The sequence below is a fragment of the Leuciscus leuciscus genome (genome assembly GCF_965113295.1).
Source record: "Leuciscus leuciscus genome assembly, chromosome: 23".
NCBI lineage: Eukaryota > Metazoa > Chordata > Actinopteri > Cypriniformes > Leuciscidae > Leuciscus > Leuciscus leuciscus.
Window position 1 is genome coordinate 15,650,342 of NC_138747.1, and position 27,078 is coordinate 15,677,419.

At 36.0% G+C, this 27,078-nt stretch overlaps 1 protein-coding gene and 1 long non-coding RNA gene across 7 annotated transcripts; both read left to right on the top strand.

Moving 5' to 3' along the window:
- Window positions 1–2,359: 2,359 nt before the first annotated feature.
- Window positions 2,360–27,078, top strand: zmynd8 (zinc finger, MYND-type containing 8). 6 transcript variants are annotated; one of them, XM_082155239.1, is made up of 21 exons: window positions 2,373–2,471; window positions 2,545–2,619; window positions 6,729–6,796; window positions 6,976–7,127; window positions 8,925–9,146; window positions 10,417–10,530; window positions 13,521–13,613; window positions 13,730–13,817; window positions 13,909–13,964; window positions 14,053–14,130; window positions 14,222–14,337; window positions 14,846–15,342; window positions 15,588–15,725; window positions 16,447–16,608; window positions 16,994–17,548; window positions 19,695–20,198; window positions 21,348–21,550; window positions 21,675–21,755; window positions 21,858–21,936; window positions 22,533–22,772; window positions 25,371–27,078. In XM_082155239.1, the coding sequence occupies exons 1-21, from the start codon at window positions 2,458–2,460 to the stop codon at window positions 25,544–25,546; spliced, it is 3,711 nt and encodes a 1,236-aa protein (XP_082011365.1). In that variant the 5' UTR covers window positions 2,373–2,457; the 3' UTR covers window positions 25,547–27,078. The 6 variants fall into 6 exon arrangements, with proteins under 6 accessions (XP_082011366.1, XP_082011365.1, XP_082011367.1 ...); XM_082155241.1 differs by having other exon boundaries at window positions 9,003–9,146; XM_082155240.1 differs by lacking the exon at window positions 2,545–2,619 and having other exon boundaries at window positions 2,360–2,471.
- On the top strand, window positions 22,781–24,461 carry LOC309487547. Its single transcript, XR_014201880.1, has 2 exons — window positions 22,781–23,904; window positions 23,969–24,461. It is a non-coding gene; the product is annotated as an uncharacterized lncRNA (long non-coding RNA).

Sequence of the window (27,078 nt, forward strand, 5' to 3'; positions counted from 1 at the left end):
AGTTAGCTTTTTATGTGAATGCGATGAATAAGTAACACATATGTGTCAAAAAATACTGAGCTATTATTGTTAATTGACAGACTTGACTGTCTGTTCCATAGACTTACGTTGAAGGAAGGACCCAAGGTATATCTAGAAACAAAGATGTTACCAAATATTCAAGTTTGGAGAGGATACATGTAAAAACTTACAGGGATAGTTTACCCAAGTTGTTCTAAACCTTATGTGGAACATAAAGTAAGATATTTTGATGAATGCTGAAAATGAAACAGTTTTGGTGACCATTGACCTCCATTGTATGGACAAAAAAATATCTTATTTTATGTTCCACAGAAAAAAAGAAATTCATACAGGTTTGGAATGACATGAGAGTGAGTAAATGATGACAGAATGGGACTGTCCCTTTAAGAGTTAGTCATTGAACAAACCATGTTGATTTACCATTAATTTGAATATTAGGCCGAAAGTGACCCTCTCATTTCCTTACAGCTTTGTCTAAGCAATTGGGCTAGTAAGGGCCACCCAGAACACCCTAGTAAGCGGATAATGCACTAAAATTACTCAGAACACCTTGGCAAGAAAATGTAATAATAAATAAATCAAAAATCTTGTTATTCATTATTTTAAGTATCATTCACAAATTTCCAAACCCTAACCCTGGAGCATCTAGTGATGTTTATCGCTTATAGATTCTAAAACTAATGTGTGTTTTGTTGTTTCTTTTTAGATAATAAGACAAGAAGTTTGGTTTTGCAAGGAGACAACAGGCGTGGGTGGGGTGTGTTCTGGCAGATGACTCACTCAAAGCAAAGGTGCTTCAGAACCTGTCTAACTAGAGTCGAACTAGTTTTAGATTAGCTGACCACACCCTCTCAGGTCTGTCGGAAACAAACACATGCTCATGACACCTTGGTGATGAGTTAAAGCTGAAAAACAATACACAACTTCTCAAATCTGAACAGATTTAGGCATCATTTTCTTGCCAAGTTATGACTGTTAAAACTGGGCACCGTACACTATTGATCTGATGATCACACACTACTTTTGGAAGTCTTTCCAAACACAACAAACTTGCGTGGAAACATGTGCCTTGCTGCGAGGAGACAAATGACAAATGAAGACAAAAGGTGTTCTATGCCGGCTCAAAATATCAAACAAGTTTGATATCCTGTGACTGGATGGAATCCAGGATATATATATATATATATATATATTAAAAAAAATATATCAGTGTGTCCATAATATGCTATTTTCTGTTAATTTTGTCAACTCAAAACTGCAGAATGGCTCTGACTTTCGCCAACTAGCATCAACTTTTCCAGACTGTAAATTGGAAAAAATGTGGGCAATTTTTTTTTATGTATTCCAGCCTTAAGGTCACCATTAAAAATCAAAACCTACCTATTTTTTATGGAATATTGTTGTATTTATTATAAATTATTTACATGTGCACAACCTTTTTTTTCTAATTCATGCGCCTTTGTAATCTTTAATAAAAATAACTTCCTCTCCCCCTTGCAACGACATGACACTTCCTGTGTTTTTCGGCGCGAGGGCGGGACAACCTGTCCCGCACATGATATTACGGCAAAAGCAAACTACAACCATCCATATTAATCAATAGCCAATGGACAAAATCAAGTCCCTCCCTACTTTTTGTCTTGTTCGAGAAGCTGTTTTACTCAGATATGCATCACAATAGAGAAAAAAATTATATATATTTGATAAAAAATCTAATAATTTGCACCATTAGATTATTGTAAGACATACAAAATACTTTTGTTAGAGTAAAATCACACTTAACAGCAATGTACTTCAAGAAACAACTAGGTTGTAAACAACCCGTGTTATGATTTTGTAGAATCAATGTGGTAAGAATTAGTGAATGATTTAGAGGTAGATGTAGTGAATGATTAACAAATCGAGTGAACTTCTCTAACTGCATATATGTATCTAAATATATGTATTAAGGCTAAAAAAGACATGGATGAACTTGATATTCATCATTTAAGGTCGATTTTTTCTCTCAGTGGAAAGTTTAATTTCAGGACTCAAGGCCTTGTGCTTGTATATAATGACACTGATTTCACTTTAATAATTATTTGTTTTTAATTAAGTGTAAAACATCTTTAACAAGAGGTTGACTGTGTAAGGTTGAGTAATTTAGCTCAGTTTTAGCTATACAAATCGAGGCCTAGCTCCTCTTTTAGTCCACAATCCTGCCACAGCCTGTCTGTACTGAACAAAAGACATTTACTCAGGAAACGTGTCAGCCAATCAGCTGCTGCCTTTCATCCTGCCTCTGAAAACCAGCCAATCAGGGAACTGCTTCCATAGCTGTTATCAGAATGTTGGCTTGGCTGGCTTGGAGAGCCGAGACTGCTGTGTAGAGAGAGAGAGAGGGAGGGCTGTCCTCCATGTTTTAATAAGCATTGACATTACCCACTGTTTTAAGCCATGCATCCACAGAGGTAAGAGATTTTTCATTGCTTATATGCTTTTTACACTACCTGTTAATGCTAATGGTTGAATTATGTTATGCAGAAATACTGGATTTTCTGAGAGACAGGGGACAAAAACCTGTCCCAACTCCAAAGAGCTGGATCCTGGCAGGCAGAGGCAACTCAGAAATCACACTCACACTGTGTTTTAGTCTCCAGGATCGCATGACTGACCTGTGCTAACTCTGTGACCAAAATGGCCTCTTCTGTTCTCTGTCCTAGTAATGTTTCTCAAGAGTAGGAGAGGAGCACAGTCGTGTCAGGTTGTGTCACAGGCCAGGCCTCTCAAAATGGAAGGCCCTGAGGAGCAGACAGTGCTGGCTGTGAGAGGAAACGCACATGTAGAATGGCTGAGTTTTGGCTCAGGTTGCAAGTTAAAGCAACACTTTTCAATGGCTGACATAATGCTGAATGTGCATTTTGCTCAGGATATAGGCCTAATTCGCAAAAGCATACAGCAGATTGATTTTGCTGACAGAGTTATCGGATCTGAAATAGAAGAAACTCTCTTTTCTATAAATAGATGCACATAGATGGTGAATTAGGCTTGTGTTTGACTTTCTAAGTTAAATACAGGCTTCTGTCTGTTTACTCGGGTTGGAAAGAGTCAGTACAGGCCAGGCATTTTATCAAAACTTAGTTGTGGTATGAGTTGGCAGCCATTTCAGACAGACTTCCTTTTTCAGCTGCGCAACCACAAAGACTGTTTTTGTGTCTGTGTGTGAATATAAGCGTTTTACTTAATGTGGCTTCATTAATATTACCTTTGAATTCAGCATTTTAAATATTTCTTTTGGATGGCATGTATTTGGAGACTGTATTTAGTATAGCAAGGGCCTGATCAGAAGGTCATAGCAAAGGACTCTGGACTAGTGGTGTTTTTCCACAACCATAATATCAAAGTGAGGTGATTTTAGTTTTTAACCTGCTGTAGCAATCATTGTCTGCAAGTAAAAACCTGTGAGTTTCACAGTTTGTATGTTAAAGTGATTAAACCTGATTGTCTGTCGGGTTCACCTGTCTGATTGACAGTGCATATGTGCACTTGTGATTTCCTAAAATATGTTTGAGCTTATACTTCTAGAAATAAGATTTTATCTTTTGTTGCTGAGATTTTTTGGGGATGGATGAGTTTTATGTGTTTAAAATAAAGGAGCAGATTATTATTACTGCAGGAAAATAAGAAAACAAATTATTTGAATCATAGCTATCAACAATTTTAAATTAATTTATTATTATTATTAGCTATAGACAATTTTAAATTTTAAATTAATTTATTTCTATTATCAGCTGTAGACAAATAAGACAAATACTATATAATTACATATATCATCAGGAATTATTCATTCATAAATATGAGTTGTACCACATGACATTTTACAACCTGAACTAACTAAGGTCTGATGTTTAAGAGACTTATTGACCTTGACAAACAGTAATAAAGGGTCTGCAGGAGTCCTCTCTATGACATCATTTCCTGTTTGTATCATCATCATCACTGTTGTTGTTTTAGAAAAAACTATATATTAATAAAACTTTTATTTCTTCATCTATTTTTGATGGTCAGACAACATGACTTGTTGGACAAAGTTTTTCAAACGTTAATAAGCAGTGAAGCAGTTTTATTAATATATAGTTTTTTCTAAAACAACAACAGTGATGATGGTGACGATGATGATAAGAATAAAATATGCCACTAATTAATACGGTTTTCTTTTAAAAAAAAGAATTCCATTATGATATTAAGACAGTGCCACCCTGACATTTTTTACTTTATGCCCCCTCCAAAATATCGAAATTATTTTTAGTACAGAAATTAAAACCATGCTCATAATAGGTTTATTAGAGTTATTATATGTATAAATGGTATTTTTAATGTGTATTGTGTGGGGGGAAAACCCCCCCAAAACAATAGATCCAGACAGAAAAATGAGCATCATCATGTCATTGATCCTATTACAACATTACTGTGCGAACTGAAAATATTTTTAGATGGTTCATGAGCTCATTTTGGCAGGCGGCTGACTGTAAGTAATCTCCAGCAGCTAAATGGGAGAACATAAGGAGTATTCCCAAGACCTGCAATTTAACACGACTCCGATTACATTTTCCAGCCTTTTCTTTGTCTCATGGTGTTAAAAAAGGCCCTTACTGCATTCCTGTGAGTCGCTCATTTGTCAAATCTCCATCCGGCTCTTACTTAACACGACAAGGAGAGAGAATGTGATCAAAATGGTCGCCCTTAGTAGTGACTTCAGGAGGGGGAGGAGGATAAAACCATCTGACATGTTTGTCCGAAACATCTACGTCCTGTGTTCATTCACACCGGTAGATTTCAAAGTAGAAGATGAGTATTTTCCTGGTAAATGGCAGCAGCAGCAGCAGCCCTCCCTGCATTGCAGCAGTGTATCAGAGCAGAGAGAGGGGAGCAGGGAGAGCCTGTGTGGCACACACAACGCCAGCCGCCCAATCACGCGCCTCCGTGTGGCTCTCAAACCAATCGGCAGCACACAGCTGAGGTTAAAGATTGACAATCGCTCTGAGAGCAGCAGGGAGAGCAAGGCCCTTCTGGAAAATTCTGCACCCATCTTTGTCTCATCCCTCACTGCCTTTAAATCTGAAAAAAGCCCATTTAAAAGGCTCAGCCTGAAGAATCTGTGTACTGTGCCTGTAAAGAAAAAGGTATGCTGTTATTATATGTCAGTTTTTAGATGGAGAATCATACAATGCTAGTGGGATTGCGTGTTTTTTGGGGGGAGGAAGCTTGTATCTTAAGTGTATACGTGTTTCTGTGATTGTATTTTGCCATTTTTAACTCATGTGTTCGGGTTTTTGCTTGTGTAAGAGGAACTGGATTCTGCTGTGGGTGGGGAGTGGATGGTGCATGCAGGTTGGACGTGAGGAGGCCAAGATGGCAAGAGCTCATGCTCTACAGATGTTTGCCTTGTGCATGCTGTCAACACACCCCCTCCCCATCTGCATCTCTGAAGGATGGGGGTGCAGGACATAGCAAGATATCGCTGCTACATCACTGCAAACGCATGAGAACAGACCTTGTGACTGTCAATAACAGTGTGATTTTTGTTTTTGATCATCCTGAGGTTTGTTCTAGGAGGATGTGCTCTGTTCTTCTGTTCATGAACGAAATATGGTGGGCGTGTGTGATAATGACCTGGGCATCAGGAGAGAAAAGGGGCCTTTTTAAAACCGTTCAGGCTGCAAAATGACTGAGATGGAAAGCGTTATGTCGCATGGAAAGTCTCAAGTCTACGTGCTGCATCCAAAATTGCAATTGAGGTTTAGCGTTGGCATCAACCGACGCTATATCTTATGAGTTATGGACCATTGTTCTGATGTGCACATCACATTCAGATGGCGTTTGTGTGTTTATTGGAATTTCGAATAGAAAATTCTCTCTTGGCAGTGAGAGGCAGCCATCTTGGCGCTACCTTTGCCAGCGTTGTAACTAAACTATGTTGCCTTTGACTGGAGAAAAGCACATTATTATTATCCAGAATGGAAACTGCTTTGCCTTTTTGTATATGTTTACATAAAATGTGATGTTTTATCCCATGCCACTTGTTATCGAAACCATCAGGAAAGGCCACAGCTGATTTGTTTTTTTGTTTGTTTTTTGCTAGTATCAAATGCTCATTTGTATATTTGGACTTACACCTGCCTCATGATGTTTCATGCTTATTCTTAATGTTTAGTTTCTTCAACAATACGAATTATATAACAATACGTTACAGATACCTGTAAGTTTCGCATTTTGGAGTCGGATTAGCATTTGGCCGTAGCTAGCGGGCCCTTGGAGTGGAGAATAAGCATATTGTGTTGACTCTGAAGGAGGCCCTGCTGTGAATCTGACGTCAAAGGGCTCTTTCACTGTGAACTTCCTTCTCTTCTGCTCTTCTCTTCTCTTCAAGCTGTGGAAATAAAGCCTGAATTCAGTGAAATACTTTATGAAGGCATTTGCTTGCTTGGTGTTTGGTAAAATGGGGAAGTTAGGTTAGATTTGATCATGTTTTTTTAGCTTCATGATTGCCAAAAAAACATTCCGTCTGAAGGTGAAAAATTTATAATTTGTGTAAAAAAGTTTTTTTGTTTGTTTGTTTTTTAAACAGAAACGAATGATATCAGAAATACAGGTGCCACGATGACAAAACAGCAGGTGTAGGTGTAAAATGGAGATTTAATATCATTAATTTATTTTCATTGTGGCAGTTTGGCTGAAGGAGAAGAGAAGGAGTCAGATGCAATTGAAGGGATGGAAATTGCAACACGATCCAAGGGTGAGAATTGTCCTTGATGTGATGAGTGTGCCTCATTTATTTCCACATTCAAGTGTGAAAACAGTGCAAAAGTGTCAGCTTCCATATTTGTTGATGTTTTGATGTCTTTCAGTATGGTTTAGTTTTGTAATTTTTTTTACTCTACGTTTACATCAGTAATTTGTCCCATTGCTGTGCAGTCTCTGATCAAGGTCCAGCGGAAAGGACCGTTCCTAAGCGCAAGGTTTCCAGCCCCCCTCACTCCTCAAACGGACACTCCCCTTCCGAATCCTCCTCCAGTCCTGTGAAAAAGAAGAAAAAACCAGGAGCCGTCAATAGCAGTAAAGATCAGGTGCAACTTTCGCTCCCCATACAAGCCCTTGTTCAGTCCTGCATGTCAGTCATTCACTAATTTCAGTGTCCGTCTGTTTTATTTATTTATTTATTTATTGTATTTTGGGTGGCTTCTTTGTGGTGATGCACTGCAAGATTTTATGGTATTCATCATTACCATCATCCTGTACTTTTTACGATATTGTCATTATAGGGCCACTTGTTTTTCTGCTGTTTTAGCTGAAAAGAATTTAAATCTGATTGTCAAACTGTGTTTTAGGACCCCTGTAAACAAGTCTACCGCTCACAAATAATAAAATCAGAACACTACCAGACTGACTCTAATAGAATATATTAGCAAGGCGGATTACCTGGGTGATTTAAGATTTGTGTCCACTTGGTCAAATAATAGAAATGTGTCTGTTACAAAATCTACTAACAGCCTTGTCAATTAATAATGCTTTTTTCTGTTTGCAAATATTTTGTTAAATAAATATTTAATTGATTTTAGTCATTTTCATATCAAATCATATCAAATCAATTAATGTCAAATCATATCACTCAATAAAAAAAATATCTAGGCCTCTATTTAAAGGGTTAGTTCATCCCAAAATAAAAATGATCCCATAATTTACTCACCCTCGAGTCATCCTAGGTGTATATGACTTTCATCTTTCAGCCACACTATTGGAGTTATGTTAAAAAATATCCTGGCCCTTCCAAGCTTTATAATGGGAGTGAATGGTAACTTGGATTTTGAAGCCCCAAAAAGCGCATCCAACAAGTGCATTGAAAACATAAAATCAAATAGTAATTTATTATTAATAAATAGTATATTTAATAAGTAATTTCCCCTTTTTTAGCAATAAGTAGCAATTTTCTAATTAAGTGTCAGATGCAGAGTACATTATATTTTACATTAAGATTTAGAAGAGAAATCTTATTTAAAAAAATAACTTTATAAAGATTTATAATTTGAATAATAATAATATATTATTACATAGCCATTATAATTCATAAACTACTACTACTAATATATTTACATATTTATACAAAGGCAAAGCCACATCTGAAGGACATGAATGACTGATGTCCTCAAAATGAAATAATTAAATTAATAATTTGGAAGGTCAGTTAATAAGGCTGTTATAGTGTATCAATATATTAATATATTCCTGTGTTCTTGTTTTATTTGTAACTGTTGGTATATGTTGAACATTAGCTTTTTTTAATGATGTGGCCATTGCATCACGCTGTTTTTCAGCGTCTCACACCATGAGCGCTTTGCTCAACAGCAAATGTATGTATGCAAACAGACCATCCTTAATGTCAAGCCCTGGTCTCTGCAATTGATAAACCCTCTTGATTCGACCGCTACCTGCGTTTTTGCAGGGTATCCAAACAATGCAGGGTATGCCATCTTTCGACAGTGACATTCATTTCACAAACAACCTAAGGTCCTCGTCTTTAGTTTTATGAGACAGATAATGAGCTCAGCCAAACAAATGCAAGGCAGGTGGCTTTCATGCAAGCTAAGCAGAAATGTGTATCCAGGGACAGACTATGATTCATGTTGATGCAGCTGCAATGAATTATTAGACCTAAGCTTGTTTCTGCCTCTGACAAGGATGCATTTACCTTCATGTTACAGATTGAAATGCCATTTATTCAGTGCCCATTTGTCTACATTTGCTCTCCTCTGTCCTTCCATGCCACTCCCTGATCGATAACCTTTGTGCCTGTTGGTTTTGTCTTGTTACTTTTAATACCCGTGTTTTGAAACCCCGACCCTCTGTTTCTCTCGCCCGCATTCCAGTCAGAACTAAGACATGGTCCCTTTTACTATGTGAAGCAGCCCGCACTCACCACAGACCCTGTTGATGTTGTACCGCAGGACGGGCGGAATGACTTCTACTGCTGGGTGTGCCACCGCGAGGGTCAGGTGCTCTGCTGTGAGCTCTGCCCGCGCGTCTACCACGCTAAGTGCCTCAAACTGGCTGCAGAGCCTGAAGGAGACTGGTTCTGTCCTGAATGTGAGGTACTGGCTCACGTGGATTCACTTTGTCTAAAACAAATCAACTTAACAATGCAGATTTTTTGTCATTTATAAAAAAAAAATTTAACGTTTTTTTATTTAATTACATTTTTTCCAAAGGCCAATTATAATATAAAAAGTCACAATTTGTAATTGCCTGGCAATTTTCCACCCTTTTGAAGTAAACATGATTTTGCTACTGTACCTTTAAGACCTCTTTTGATTGGCTAACCTTTTTGCATGTGAAATGTTGCTGAAGCGTAAATGGGGGCAGTCATATACAGTACCATGACGATGGTTTCTGAATGACCCATTTTTGTTGCGTAGTTTCAGTAAAAATTTTTTTAAAGTATTCAAAAGAAATAGACATTTTTGCTGTTTTGTGATATAGAAACATCTCTTTAATATTTGCATTTAAAGTCCCCCTGTGGTGAAAATCAAGCTTTTGATGTTGCTTATTTATCTACGTGGTGTTTTTAATATGCTTTAAGACAAACCATGTGCAAATTCATGTCAACACCATTGCTGAGTTTTTTTCTTAAAACTGCAGTGAACCAAAGGCAGTCTCAAAAACACGGTTTGAAATCGCTGGTGTTTCTGACGGCACACAAACTACCTTGTAACCAATCAGGTCAACGTGTGATCATCAACGAGTGGATCTCTGAGCGGGTGTGAGTGAGTGGAGGCGGGGCCAATTTGCATATTCATAGAACCGCGTATACTAAATGAGGCAAGGGTGTAGAGTTACATTCAAGCTATTTTAAGGCATGACAAAAAAATTCAAGATAAAAACTTTTCAATATGTCATTTTGGTGATCAAAGGTGAGTTTTAAGGGATAAAATGATTGACTACGGGGGGACTTTAAAGAAAGCTTTAAAGTAAGAATGAAACGGAAGATGCAATTTTCCTCTATTTTCTTCTCTATTGTTATTGTGACATATCCGAGTGAAACGGCTTCTCGAACAAGAAAAAATGTAGGGTGGGACTTGAGTTTGTCCATCGGGAATTGATTGGATCATTGGATGGTTGTGGTTTGCTATTGCTGTGATCTCATGTCAGTGTCATGAGCAGACACATCATCAGAGAAGAGATGTGCTGCAAGAGGGAGGGGAAGTTATTTTGATTAAAGATTACGACGAGGACACTTGAATTTAAAAAATATAATGATGTGCAATGATGTGGATAAATCATTTATTATAATAATCCTGCAATATTCCATAAAAAATAAGAATTCTCCATTTGAGTTTAAGCATTTCTCTCTTTTCTTTACAGAAAATAACAGTTGCAGAGTGCATAGAGACCCAGAGTAAAGCTATGACGATGCTCACATTGGACCAGCTGTCTTTCCTGCTGAAGTTTGCTCTCCAAAAGATGAAGCAGCCAGGTGTAAGTTTCATGACTTTTGATGGTCCTCCTTCAGAAAACCCAGGATTTAGTTAACATTAGAGTGTTGTGCCTAGATCTAGTGCAAAAACAAAACAATGGTGCAAAATGGTAACATTTTCCCACTTTTTTTAACATTGTATACTGCCATATGAAATGAGAGACTCAAATGAAAGCCCCCTTCCACATAGAACAGGCATAGACAGACACAAGACACATTCAGCACACCTGAAACACTTCATGAGCATCTCAATGGTGCTCTTTAGTGTTGCTTTCACATCTCAGTTTGGTTTGTTTTGTTGGGTTAAAATAGTTGTTCTACACAGCAGGCCAACACAGGTGCTAAAGTTTTGATTTTGGAGAAAAATCTTGTTAAATTTATGGAAAAAATGGAAGCTGTGAAATTCATTGTAAAAAAATGAATAATAATGTTTCCATTATTACAGGATGACATATTGGTATAATGGCATATTATTTATAACGTATATTTCATTAAGTCACATTTATTTGTATAGCGCTTTTCACAATACATATTTTTTTCAAAGCAGCTTCACAGAAAATGTGTTTCTACTTGACAATTAATAGTAATCTGTGGCCAGTTGCATAAACTGTTAAGACTAGTCTTACAAGTAAGTCATCCAATTTTATTCTTTAAGACTGTTAATAACTTTTTAAAGTCAGTAACATAAAAACGTAGATTGGTCTAATTGGTCTAAACACTAAGACAGATTACCCCTAACTAACTTCTAGTTGATCATACTAGTTCTTAAGACACAGTCTTAACATAATGGCTATGTTTATGCAACTGGCCCCTGTTACCAGGTGACTGTGTCAAACTAATGTCCATATTGCAGAAGTTTACAGTTCTAAGACAATACAGATCATGCAGTTAGCTAACGTCATGTATTAATTTAAGCAAAAAAAATGAGTACGGTAAAGCATGGTTACATGTTGTGATAATGATTACAATATATGGAACATTTGGCAATTTTGTATGTTGATTCAGAATTGGCATCTTCTGAAGTCCTCACAGTGGTTGGCGTCATCTCTTCACAGGTGTTAGGTCTTCTGAAATCTTCGTAAGAACCTGGATCCAAACTGGATCTGGTGTAATCTGGAGAAAAATTAGCGCAGCTACTGTTTATAACATTTCAAGCAAAAGATAATCATGTGCTTTTGATCAGATATAACTCAAAAGACAAGTTGCTGTCTAATATAAAACCCAGATCTTTAGGATGAAGCAACACTAGATACTTATAGATGCAAATTGTATTTTAAGGGCTTCTGTGTATAGGTTTTTGGGTCCAATAAGTATCTGTCTTATCTAAATTTAATAGTAGAAAATGACTGGTCATCCAAACTTTTCTATCTTTAACACACTCTGTCAACTTGGATAATTCAGAAATTTCATCTGTTCTAGGTTAAATATATAACTGAGTATCATCAGCATAACAATGAAAACTAATCCCATGTTTTAAAATAGCAGAGGGCCTAAAACAGACCCTTGCAGCACTCCAGTCCATACTTTCCTGCTGTTAAATTAGATAATTTCCTATTTACATAAACAAAATGGTAACAGTCAGACATGTTGGATCTGAACAACTTTAATGGCTGCCCATTACATCATTAAGTGATATAATGTTAATATACCATGCTTCTTGAACTATCAAAATCTCAATATGCTTTTTTCCTTAAATATACAGATAACCACCATAGGTGACACAATAGAAAGCCACACAATGAATCAGAGTTCATCATAAATGGCCAATACACTATAGACAGTGAACTGGGTCATACACACAAAGACAAAACACCAACGGGATAACACACATAACTTAAAAATGCACTAAATAACAGAAAATGTAACAGAACACCCCAATGTAGATTACTAATAGCAAAAATAAGAAACCCAAAAATGATTTATGCAAACTATCATGTCATGCAGGGACTGCTGGGAATGTCCCTTTACTGTTGTTTTTTTTTTTTTTTTACCATAAATTATATGGTAATTGTTTTTTCTTTCAAAAACCATACATTTTGCTGTATTTTCAAGTAAAATTACTGTCATATTAAACCAATTACAATTATTAACTTAGTTAACTAATTAAGAGATTTGAACTGCACCAATTTGCGTTATTTATTATTTCAATCATTTTTACAGTGTACAAAAAAACAGTGAAACACCCTTAAAGTGCCATCCCAGATCATGGAGCAGTTTTCTTTCAAAACAGAACAAAGCTCATTTATCTTCTCCCCTTCTCCAAGCTTCTTAACTGAGAAAGACTTTTAATTGGGAAAACAAATGTCCTGCAGAAATCACCTAGCTACAGTATATTCCCCACTTTTTTTTGTCCCCTACTTCTCCAATATGTTTGGAGTCTTCATGTAGTATCAGTCATATTGTATTACTACCTTGACCTGTAGTCTAAATGGCGTAGTTGGTGGAGGTGGTAAAGTGAAAGATGATCTGCTCAATACCTGTCATGCAAAGACACTGTGGGCATTATTGCATTTTAGACAAATTTTTTCTTAAAGGGGCAGTTCAGTTACTCACCCTGATGTTGTTCAAAACAGACTTACTTTCTGAAACACAAAATTAGATGTTTATGCTGATATTCTATCTCTACAGATATCTGTTCTGTGAAAGTGAATGGGGACCAGAGGCTGTTAAGCTCCAAAAAAAACCATTGAGGCATCAAGCAAACGTAGTCTGAAGAATTCATACACTACATCTTTTGAAACTATATGATAGCTTTTTGTGAGAAATAGACCAAATTTTTTATCTTTAAAAAACAAAAATGTCTGATATCCATGGTCACCATTGACTTTCATTGTATAAAGAACAGCTTGGATATTCTGCTAAATATTTCTTTTTGTGTTCCATGGAAGAAAGAAAGTCATTCAGTTATCAAAACATTTGAAGATGAATAAATTATTTAAATTTTGGGGTGAACTATACTTAAATACGAAAATGTCTCTCTTTTTCCCCCCAGACGGAGCCATTTCAGAAGCCGGTGTCATTGGAACAGCATCCTGATTATGCAGAGTATATATTTCATCCCATGGATCTCTGCACTTTAGAAAAGGTGAAAGTGAAGCATTTGATCCTGAAAAATCAACCTTGTCAAATCTTAGGAATGTATAATATCTGGCATGTTATGAAAGGCTTTCATTAGTGTGTTCTCTTTTTGCTCCTATTCAGAATATCAAAAAGAAAATGTACGGCTCCACTGAGGCTTTCCTTGCTGATGTGAAGTGGATTTTGCACAATTGTATCATTTATAATGGAGGTTGGTTGCTAACAGTTTCACAGTATTGTCACATTTGTTTCTGCTGAGGGTTTATGTTAAAACTAACTGTTTCCATCTGTTTTTTTCTTAGGCAACCATAAACTTACAGCAACGGCTAAAGTTATTGTAAAAATCTGCGAGCATGAAGTATGTATTGTAAATGATAAGAATTATAAGCAAAAACAAGCATATAATTTGTTCAGTACCAGTTTTTTAAACACCAATTATCTTTCAGATGAATGAGATCGAAGTCTGTCCAGAGTGCTATCTCTCTGCATGCCAGAAAAGGGACAACTGGTTTTGTGAACCATGTGTGAGTGTCTTACACACAAAAAAAAATTCCTTCTTCACATAGTAACCAGTGTGAGTTACCCATCTGTTCATGAAATATGTGTGTGCATCAGAGCAACCCCCACCCTCTGGTCTGGGCCAAGCTGAAGGGATTCCCATTTTGGCCTGCCAAAGCTCTTCGAGACAAAGATGGACAGGTGGATGCACGTTTTTTTGGGCAGCACGACAGGTGAGGAACCTTTGAACCACATATTAACCACCCACTATGTGGCAAAATGTCAATCAGAAACTTAATTTGCTTCATCTTAATCTGAGTTTTTAGTCCTAATCAGAAGTGAGCGTCAACAGTGTTGCATAATTGCACATTGAGAGCTCATCCAAATGTTTTTTTTTTTCCATAAAAATTAGTTTTTCCATAGAAATAGATGTCACTAAGCTTCTTTGTGCACAGTGCACACATTATTTTCAATGTGGATTTTTGTTGCAATTTTATAGAGTAGTTGTTGCAGCTCTACATTTCTCCAAAAATCCACTTCTGAGAAAATCTGAAAATCAATTTATTAAACAAATACGTATGTTTTGATTGGCTATGGTTGATGTCGTGCTGCATTTCAGTTTAGGCGAAGACAGAAAAATTACTTGACATTTCACATCATTTATAGACATAGTTAACAGTTGGGGGTCGAGCGCAACTTCACTGTTTTATTTTATTCTAACTTATTTGTTTTAATATACAGGGCCTGGGTTCCTATTAACAACTGCTACCTCATGTCCAAAGAGATTCCCTTCTCTGTGAAAAAGACCAAGAGCATCTTCAACAGTGCCATGCAGGAGATGGAAGTGTATGTTGAAAACATCCGCAAAAAATTTGGAGTTTTTAATTACGCCCCATTCCGCACACCTTACACACCAGACAACCAGTTCCAGATGCTCCTGGACCCGGGAAATCCTGGCGCGGGCTCCATCAAACCTGAAAAACTTGAGAAGATCAAGTTCAGCTTTGATGTGACGGCATCTCCTAAGTTGCTCGTGGGCAAAAGCATGGTGTCCACTGGGAGCGTAGGGGGCGGGACAGGAAGACGAATCTCATTGACGGATATGCCTCGTTCACCAATGAGCACTAACTCCTCTGCCCATACGGGATCTGATGGAGAACAGGAGACTCCAGAGAAAGGTCATGCTAGAGCGGCCCTGCCCCATTATAGCACTGGAGAGGAGTCACTGGATTGCACTGGTATATATAAGATTAAAACATGCATACTTCTGCTTTGCATATGTATGGTCTACTTGTGAAATATATTGAAAAGGGCTTTTGAAGATATAGAAGAGATCAGAAGCAACCTGCCAAAAACATGTAATGCTATAGTTTTAGATTAGATTAGAAAACAGCTATAGCTATTAGTTTCTAAATTTAATTGTCTTATAATAGTATTTAAACATAGCGGTATGTTTTATTAAAGCTCAGATCTACTCTTGCAGGATCGTCTACCCCTCCTAAAGCAGGTCTCACAGGCAACACCTTAGAAAGCCCTAAACCCTTCCACTCACCAGCTCCCAGCACCCTGGTTAAACAGGAGAAGACCCCCACCACTGGCAGCATCCTCAACCTCAACCTTGGTAAACCTCCGTCAGTTGATTTATTTATTTTCTGAATATACACTACCATTCAAAAGTGTGGGGTTTAAATGTTTTTGAAATAAGTTTCTTATGCTCACCAAGATGCACTGTGATGGTAACACTGAATTTTCAGCATCACAACTCCAGTCTTCAGTGTTATTCCAAGGAAAAAATATTTACTAAACAGGGCAAATTAGTGTGAGAGTGCAATTCCAAAAAAGCACCAATGGGAGTGGCATGTTCTGCAAACGCTACCTTCTAAGAGCAGCGCAAAATAGTGTCTGGTTTAACACATTCTTATTTTGGGTGGTAAATAATGGCGCAAATACCAGTAAATTCACTACTGCAAACCTTAGTAAATCACCTTTCATGGTTCATTTAAAAACTCTCCTCCCATAAATTGAGTCTGAAATAGAAACTCCTACAAATGCATATACAATAAGGTCAGCCGCAAAAATAACTGTGTCCATGCCTTTTCAGCGCTAATCTTTCATGCCGTGTCTTTAGTAAATCCTGACAGTAGTTTTTTCATTCCAAAAGAGGGTTCGCGCTGGTAAAAGCTGTTAGTAAATCTGGCCCATAGTCTTTCTAAATCATCCTAGATCTTATTTATACAAAATATTCTGTACCTCAAGAAAGACTTGTGAATTAAGAATTGGTAAACTCTTTAATTCAGCCCATATGCTTTTATATGCTCATAATGCCTTGTGATCTCTTTCAGATCGTAGTAAGGCAGAGATGGACCTGAAGGAGCTGAGTGAAAGTGTCCAGCAACAACAGCAGCAGGGGGCTCAGCCCTCCCTCACCTCTCCAAAGAGACAAATCAGAAGCCGTTTCCAACTCAACCTGGACAAGACCATAGAGAGCTGCAAAGCACAGCTGGGTCAGTTCAGAAACACAAAAGCCATTTTCACACTTTCAATTGATATAAAATTGCAGTGGCAACGGCTTTCAGTGTTTCATACACATTTGTGCCATTCACACACCGTTACCAAAATTCTGTTAAACATTTTATTCGAAATTTAGAAAAATCAAATTGACTAATTATGTCTATTTATTCCCTGTTAATTACAATATGGTTTTGATTAACTCAATACACCTTTGGGAATATCGAATAGTTTTTACAATAGAACTTATTTTCACCAGTCAGTTAGTTACACTCTGACTCTGGCAGTCATTTATTTTACAATGCCTTTTTATTTATGAAGAAATTGATAGTGAATGTGTTATTACTATTCTGAAGGTTAAACATTTGCTCTGTCTCACAGGTATAGATGAAATATCTGAGGATGTAGAACACAGCGATTCAGAGGAATCCGACAAGTCTGATTCAAGCGACAGTGAATACGGCAGCGACGATGAACAAAAATCCAAGAGTGGCCAAGACTGCAAAAACTCAGCTGATGATAAAAATGAGAAAGAGCCACCCAAGAAAAAGTCAAAACCATCGGCTGCTGCTGGTAAGGACAAAGACAGCAGCACAGAGTCTGCTGCTACGGCCAGTACAGCAACCAAAGGAGAAATCAGCCAAAAAAGCACCTCCAACCCTATATCTAAAGACAAACCAGGTATGGACTCAGAGGAAGAACCTCCTGAGAAACAGAAAGCAGCTCAAGTATCCTCAGATTCCAGAGAGAAACCCAAGTGCAGCTCTGAGGAGGCTGGGCAACCGCCATCTGTGGATGTAGACATGGACTCAGATTCTGAGAGGGAGCTGGTCATTGACTTGGGGGAAGAGCAGGCAGGGAAGGAGAGGAAGAGGAACAGGAAAGATTCAGCCGCTGTCACCGCACTCAAAGAGCCCACAGCCTCCAAAACTGAAGGTCAGATTCCCTTTATGAATCAGTGTCAATAAAGCATACGACTGCCAAAGATCCATTTAATACGGAATCGTTTTGTATTTAAGAGGCAGAGGCAGGGGTATAGGTGTAGTCTATGGCAGAGGTCTTCACCCCTGATCCTGGGGACCCATTGTCCTGCAAAGTTTATTTCAAACCTGTTTCAACTCACCTGCCTGTGTATTTTCAAGCAATCCTGAAAAGCTTGTTTTGCGGTGGGTCCAGTGGATCCCGAGGAGCAGGGTTGAAGACCTTTGGTCTAGGCTAGAGTATACGCAAGCATTGGCCGCATAACCACCTAGTTTAAAAGAGATTTTGCCAATGCCCAACCCAAATGTGAGAGACCATACGTATATCAATGTCCATTCGTGGAAGGTTTTAAGGTCAGCATGAAAATTGTAATAGTCTGTTCTTCTCTATTGTGACGTATATCGGAGTGACATGGCTCGAACAAGAAGAAACCTGCTGGTTGTGATGTGGGACTAGTACTGGTGAACCAGCAAGATCAGCACTATACTACCAGCCATAGCCAGAATAAACCAGCCTGGACCAATATGGAATACATGCTGGTGGTTTATGCTTGATTTTTCAGCAAGGAATGTAGGGCAGGTCTTGATTTTGTCCAGTGGAAATTGATTGGATCATTGGATCGCTGTGGTTTGCTATTGCTGTGATGTCATGTGAGTGACAGGTTGTCCTTCCCTCGCGGCGATAAGCACGTCATCAAAGAAGAAATGTCACTTCAAGAAATTTATTATGATTAGGCTAAAGATTACAAGGGCACATTATTTTTGCAAGATACATGGTTGCAACATTTTAGTTCTAATTTTTAAATGCCATTGTTTAAAAAAAAATGCTTTATTGACAGATGTCTCAAAGTAAAGACATTCGGTTGTTGACATGAACACATTTGTTTTGCTTCTAAAAAGATTTATATATTATATAATTTATATATAATATATTAATCTTTTTAGAAGCAAAACAAATGTGTTCATGTCTGAGATTCATTTTTGCTCTACTTCATTAATTTATATAACTGCAGACACTGAAATGACACTGTGTAGAATCTACTTAAAGTGTCCCTTTTATACTTATTTTCATATAAAGAAAAGAACTAAGATCGTTGACAACCCAATAGAGCAGTTAATAATACTATTAACCCAGCTTCTTTAAATTAAGAAAACTTATAGAAACCTCTATTACACCTTATACCATTTGCCATTTGACAAGTTTCCGGGCGTCAAGTAATTTTTTTTTTTTTTTCACACTGAATCAGTTCATTGCTTCGTGGTGATCGAGATCACACAACCTGCCGAATACTACTTGTTTTAGCTCAGTAACCCCAATATTATCATACACTTTCTCTCACAAAATAAATTAAAATCTCATCGGTAAGCGAAAACCTTTTTTAATTGATTTTGATGGTCAATCGCGCCATTTCGCTGTCAGTCAGATATTTGTTAGGCCGACGAAGTCAGATGCGCGACGCCATCTTGCGTCACCGACAGAAAATAAATTTCTCAGAGAGCTTAAGTTTTAATGTTATTGTATTATTGTTGTAGTGTTCGTCTGTTTGCTAAGCCGATTGTGTTGTAACTTACGTTATAGTAAACGTTTTCGTTGCTGACGTTTAAAGATAATAAACAGGCACGATTGTAAAATAATTTTAGCTCAAATCAATATTTCATGTCCATGTAGCCTATTTATTTTGTTTACTGAGTAGCCGTGTAATAAGTAATTGATAACTATTTGAACCACTGTAACTGGACAAAAACAGAAACTAATAATAAACCAGCAAATGTCTTGTTAAAAAGTTATGTTTAACAAAGTAGAAATTAAGTGATTTATTGCTTGACAGTTTATCGTGTTTTATTAGTGTTTATAGTTGTTGTTGTTTTTTTTATAATTGAGATACTATTATAGTTTTTATTCATATTTAGAATTTTGTTTTTATATTTTCCATTTTCAAGTTTTATATTTTGTTTTTGTTTTTATTTTAGAGTTTTAGTAATTTTGTTGTGTGTTTTTAGTTTTTATTTCAAGTAGCCTAATGAAAATGTTTTGTGATAATGTTTTAGTTTACTATAATAATAACCCTGTCTCATGCTCTCATGTTTTTCTTTGACTGCAGGTAAAGCCACTCCAATTTCAAGTACTCTCACCCAGCCTCAGAACTCAGCAGTCCTTTCCTCCTCCCCAACTATTAAAGACCCATCTCAGTCCCCAATGTCCGTTCCACTTAACATAATACCCCTCACAGCAGCTCCGACCAGCACTGCTCTGACCTCCTCCACCCTCCCCATCACCACTCCCTCCACCGCCAACAGTTCCTCACCCATCTCCGCCAGCACAGTAAAGAAACAGCGGCCCTTACTTCCCAGAGAGACCGTACCTGTGGTTCAGCGGGCCGTCGTCTGGAACCCCACTACCAAGTTTCAGACGTCCTCTCAGAAGTGGCACATGCAGAAGGTGCATAGGCAGCAGCAGGGCCAAGCGCAACCGGCCACGCAGGCTCAGGTGTTAACACAGGTGCAGCACAGCCAACAGCCACAGCAGCAAGCGCAAGTCTCCTCATCCTCGTCGGGACAACAGCCTTCATCCAGCACCAGATACCAAACACGACAGGCTGTGAAAGGTATTCAGTTCAATACGATTAAATAAAGAATTAACATACTATAAATGTCATATATGTATGTATATGTATGTATATGTATATATATATGTATATATTCTTTTTGTAAAGTCTATTCTGATCGCCAAGGATGCATTTATTTGATTCAAAATACAGCAAAAACAGTAATTTTGTGAAATATTTGTACAATTAACAATGATTTTTCTATTTAAATATATTTTTTAAAATGCAATTTATTCTTGGGAATTTTCACCATCATTACAGTCTTCAGTGTCACATGATCCTTCAGAAATCATTATAATATGCTGATTTGCTGCTCAAGAAACATTTATTATTATTATTATTATCATCAATGTTGAAAACATATTTGTACACATTTTATTTTCAGGATTTGATGAATAGAAAGCTCAAAAGAACAGCATTTATCTCAAATAGAAAGCTTTTTTAACATTATATACTACCGTTCAAAAGTTTGGGATCAGGGCAAATTTACTTTTTTGGGAAAGAAGTTAATTCTATTATTCAGCAAGGATGCATTAAATTGATCAAAAGTGACAGTAAAGACATTTATAGTGTTGCAAAAGCTTTCTATTTCAAATAAATGCTGTTCTTTTGAACTTCCTATTCATCAAAGAATCCTGAAAAAAGTTGTACACAAATATTTTCAACATTGATAATAATAATAATAAAATGTTTCTGTTTCAAATAATTGCTGTTCATTTAACTCTCTATCTTGCATGTTTTTACTGTATTTTTGATAAAAAAATTTCAGCCTTGGTGAGCTTAAGAGACTGTTTGTTAAAAAATGTATTATTCCAAACTTTTGGCCGGCAGGAGGTTTTGGTGTGACCTGCACCACATATACGAAAATATGACATTAAACATGTATAAATTGCTCATTTTTATAAAGTTACACTGAACACCCGTGACACCAGCAGCATCTCTCTTGCCTCCCATGAGCCAACTGAGTTTTAACAGACCCCCTAAAGCGTGCCGTGGGTTTGGTGGGGATTAATGAAAAATGAATGGGGAAAAAGTCATGTGAGCGGAGGCAGTGTCTCCAACGCTTACGATTGGCTATTGCGCTGTTCACACGTAATGTTAATGCATTATTATAAAAAGTGTTATATTTGTTGGTGTGTTTAAATCCAGCTGTGCAGCAGAAAGACACCCCAACAAACACGACCTCCACCTCTGCAGTCACCCTGGTGACCAGCACACCGGTATCGGCCACAGTGATGGCAGGAGCCACTGTCAGCTCTTCCTCTTCATCATCAACTTCCACAACCGGAGACTTCCAGATCCCCACCACATCTGCAGATGTAGCGGCAGACATAGCCAAGTACACTAACAAAGTAAGATCGCTGATAGAAATGGGGGTTCAAAACAACATCATTGGATAAAAACCATTTTAATTGGTCCATAAAAGTAATTTTTTATGTGTATAACAAATTATTTATGTTTTTGAACTATTAATAGATCATGGATGCAATTAAAGGTACGATGACTGAGATATATAATGACCTTTCCAAGAGTACGTCGGGAAACACAATAGCTGAGGTTTGTATTTGTTAACTAAATCTGGAGAAGAGCAAAACACTATTGGTGAATTATTTAAGAACTTGAGGATATAAATAAAACAACTTTTCTACCCTGTTACAGATTAGACGGTTGCGAATTGAAATTGAAAAACTGCAGTGGCTACATCAGCAAGAGTTATCAGAGATGAAACACAATTTAGGTATGTAATTTTCTCATACACTCTTAAAAATAACAGTTCTTTATTGGCATCTATGGTTACATGAAGAACTTCTACCACCCATGGAACCTTTTCTATTCAACAAAGGGTTATTTATAGTGGATAAAGGTTATTTAGATAACTGTTCACTGAAAGGTTCTTTGAGGAAACACATTTTTTTCTTCTATGGCATTGCTGTGAAAACCAGTTTAGAACCTTTATTTTTTTAAATGTAGTAATAATAATAATAATATTTCATTTAACTTGGGGATGCACCAATGATAAAATTCTGACCTATACTGATAAGCTGATAATTAATTTGATGTCATCGTCTCAAACCTGTAAATGGCTGATATTAAAATTAAGTTTTTATTTATATATAACTTAAAAATAAAACAACAAAATCTAAAGCCAATTATTTGTGATGCCTGAATTCAAAAGTGAATTTAGCCATTACATTATAGCCTACAGTATGACAAATAGATATTCATTTTCTGATTTGCATTTTGTTTATATATGTATTCTTCACATAATTTTTCAATGTCTTCCTAGCGATAAATTGAAAATGAATAATATTAATATTGTACCAATGTACTCAGAGCTAACCATGGCAGAGATGAGGCAGAGTCTTGAGCAGGAGCGAGAGCGAATCGTGACGGAGGTCAAGAAGCAGATGGAGGTGGAGAAACAGCAGGCTGTGGATGAAACAAAAAAGAAGCAGTGGTGTGCAAACTGCAGAAAGGAGGCCATTTTCTACTGTTGCTGGAACACCAGCTACTGCGACTATCCCTGCCAACAAGCACACTGGCCTGAGCACATGAAGTCATGCACACAGTCTGGTAAGACATAGTATAAGGCTCAGAACTCCAACAGAACTTTCATTGGTAATAAATAAAAACAATGCCTTTAAAACACTATACAAACACTACAAAATGTCATAATTTACTAGTGTAAATATGTTTATGTCTGTCGGGTCATATATTATAAATGTCCTAATAAATATACACTATCATTCAAAAGTAATATTTTTAAATGTTTTGAAAGAAGTCTCTTATGCTCACCAAGCTTGCATTTATTTGATCAAAAATACAGTAAAAACAGTAATATTGTGAAATATTATTACATATTTAAAAAAAAATTGTTTTATTTTTTATTAATTACGGCTGTCAAAATTAACGTTAATTTTGGGATTTTTTTTTTTTTTTTTTTTTTTTCGTGTTAAAAATATTTAGCGCAATTAACGCAGAATCCGTTTTTTTTTTCTACCATCCTTTGGCTAGCATTGCATTATATGATCATGTTATCATAAATTCAACGGCTTTTAAACCATTCAAGCGCAATAAGATGCTGAAGAGAACTCAAATATGTACTGGCGCATGGGAGGGCCAGTGCCATTTGCCATGACATATTAACTCATGGGAACGTGATCATTTAATTACAGGTTTGTTTACGCACAACTCGTGGCCACAAGAAAAATATGTATGATCCTGTGGCCACGAGTTATGCGTAAACAAACCTGCGTGACCATAGCAACCTGGGATTATCAGAAATGTATATTATTAATAAATTAAAGTTTTATTTTAAATTGAAAAGTGCAGAAATGAGAAATTATTATATTAACCTACTATTACAGGCTATTATATGTATTTTGCGCAATGTTGGCAATAGACAGCATTTGAATTAAGTTTGTTATAATCAATAAATGTAAAAAAAAGAAAAAAAAAGAACTTAAAATAATATAGGCATACAAGAAAACATTTTAAATCTATTCACCGATCGTTTCTTTTTTATTTAATATTTGTATATTATTATTATTATTGTTTTTTAATGTATTTGCTTTATTTCCCCCTTAATTCCATGTATCTCTTTACCTAATTAACGTTCTGTATATTATGTTACTTATGTTTTGTAAATAATGTAAATACCCAATCATGCCAATAAAGTTTTGAGTTTATGACTGTATTTTATTAGGCTTGTGATACGCCAGTATGTGACGATAAATGAGCGCCTGTTTTCATTTACAAATGTAGTATAGGCTTGTGCCTGTGACAGCATTCGAATGATGTTAAAAGAATATTTAAGATTTAAAAAAAGGAGAACCAATATTAATTTCCATTCATATTTTAAATCCATTCACTGATATGTAGGTTATCTTACTTTTGTTAAATATTTGTAAATAGGCTATTTATTTTATTTTCCGATTTATCTCATTATCTCTTTACCCAATTAATGCTCTGTATAGGCTAATCTAATAGGCCTATTTACATAGCCTATGTTTTGTAAATACTGTAAATTCCCGACAGTCATGCCAATAAAGCTTTGATTCCATATGCTTAATTTATGTGGGTGCACATACGGGAATTTTACAAGAAGTCCACTTTACGGGAATTTATCATATGGTATTTCATTTCATTTCGGCCACTAATTAATAGGCTATAGGTGTCTAGAATAATATTAATCGAAAAATATTCAATAAAAAAGACATGATCATTGAATGGATTTAAAAGGCTGTGGGATAGGAATGCTAATCTTTTAGCATTCATTGATAATAAACTTATCAATGATAAGTTTATTATCTTTGTCTATAGGCAACATCATGCACAATATGATATAATAGTAGTATAGTTAATTTAATCATTTCTTAAGTCTGCACTTTTTTGTCATCCTTAATTCAAAATAAAACATTAATTTATTCATATTTTAATTTCTGATAATCCCAGATTGATATGGTCATCAACTCTCATTAAAGGGATAGTTCACCTTTAAATGAAAATTAAGTCATCATTTACTAACCCTGGTGTTCTTTTATGGACACAAAAGGAGAATTTTTTCCCTGAAAAAAAAAGGTGAAAGTCCATATAATGGCAGTGAATAGCAACCAGCATCAAGCTTTTTTTTAAAAGACGCAAAGGTATCACAGAATGGTCCCATGCGAGATGTGCCATATAGGTTTAGTGTAACAAGTTTAATGTATCATTCAACACACTGCTGCACAACTTGCGCATGTTGGGTAGCTGTGAACTGAAGACCAACTGCCAAGTTCAAGAATTTTGGTTAAAAATACATTACATTTCGTTTTGTTTTTTACTAAACCATCATATACCCCCAGAACACTTGGAATATATAACAAGTGTCGCATGGGAACATGATCAGTGTCACATGATCCTTCAGAAATCATTCTAATATGCTCAAGAAATATTTCTTATTATCAATGTTGAAAACAGATTTGCTGCTCAGTATTTTTGTGAAATAGTATCATTTATTTGAAATAGAAATGTATTGTGACAATGTCTTTACTGTTACTTTTGATCAATTTAAAGCATTCAAAACACATGTGTGTGTGTATATACATATGTGTTTATGTGTATGTGTGTGTGTGTACATGACTTAACTTATTAATAAGTATATGCAATGACTTGTCAATATGTGAATTCCAGCAACATCATCACAGCAAGAACAAGAGTCAGAAGGCAGCACAGATGTTACTCCCAAAGCTCCTGGGCAGCCGAACAATGGACCCAACTCACCTAGAGAGACTGTATCCGCTACACCTGCAGATAAAGACAGTGAAGCAGATAAAGCTAAGGACAATGTCACCATCACTATGTCCTAGCTCACATGTAAAAAAAAAAAAGAAAAAAAAAGAAAAGAACATACACTACAACAGCACTTATGTTTGTACAGGTGTACATAGATGTTGTCAAATTCTTCACTACAAAAACTCTTTCAACTAACGTTTGTCTTGCCTGATTGTGCTTATGTGGGTTTTTTTCTGTTATGACTATGTCTGAATGTTCCAAAACTAAGACACAAAGACCATCCAAGCATTTCCTGCTGTAGGATTGAGAGGGTTGTCCGATTGCTCTGTTGAGTTTGATTGTAACAGAATGACCAGTTTATTTCTTTTTCTTTCAAATCTTGTGGGTATGTGGGGTCTGATAACTTGAGTTCATATTTTTAATGTTGCCAAAATTATATTTATAATATTTCAGAACACCTGATTTGCAGGTATAATCTTAAAAGAATGAGTAACATCATTCACTTTAAAAATGGTTACAGCGACATGTTTTTTTTGTGTGTTTTTTTTAAGTCCAAAAAAATTGTACAAAATGTGGTTATTTTTTATTTATTTTTATTTTTAAGAAAAGTCTGTGCTGTATTTATTGGAATATCTTATTTATGCTAATTTATCAAAAGAACATTTGGTTATATAAAACCTAAGAGACTACATTATATATTGTCCAAACATCGCTAAGACCAGTTTAAACACTGTTTCACAAATTATTACTATTTTATCTTTGTTCGATTTTGTGTGTCCATGAAAAGGAGAAGGTTGAAACATGTTGTAAAACTGTATTATCAATAGATACGAGTGAGCATTATACATGTGAGGCTCTGTTCATATGGTTTCCTGTAATATATCTTAAATGCCTTCAGTTTTTTGTTTAGTCCATTCACCTGATCCTGTTGATGTTATTTTGTTTCTGTAGGATCTCATTGGCTCTCTTTTTATTTACGTTAACCTTTAACGGTTGAAACGTACGTTTACGTTAAACAGTTGCAAGATAGTGTTAGGCCAATGATGAATGACAGATTTTGTCATGCCTTTATTGTTGGTGTCAAAGAATTACTTGCCTTTAAGATGGATTTGCCTTTAAGATACTTTTAGACAAGTAATTTATGCTTCCTTCTTGATCTTTCAAAAATACCTGATTACTTTGTATTTAACATTGGATAACTTTTATTATTGGTTTTATTTAAATTAAGTTTTAATATCCTTGTTAACTGGACTGTAACTTCACACCAACACAGTTGATTAAGAAAGTACTTGATTAATACTTTTTTTTTGTTAGTTATAATTTTGCATATAGCATTCATTTTTATGCTGTATTCTCAATGTTTTAAGAACAAATTCTTATGAACCCATAAGATACTGTGTCTATGAACCACAAACATTCCTCTGTTATGCTATTAATAGTGCATAAATATGTTATTCCAAAACATGTACAGAAAAGGAGAGCGGTCAAGAAGAACAGATAAATGTTTACATATTGTATATAAATAAAGATCTGGTGGTCTAAATTGTAATTAATAGTTTTTGTATGGTGCAAGTGAATTAAAGAGAACACCTATGTAAATGTTTCA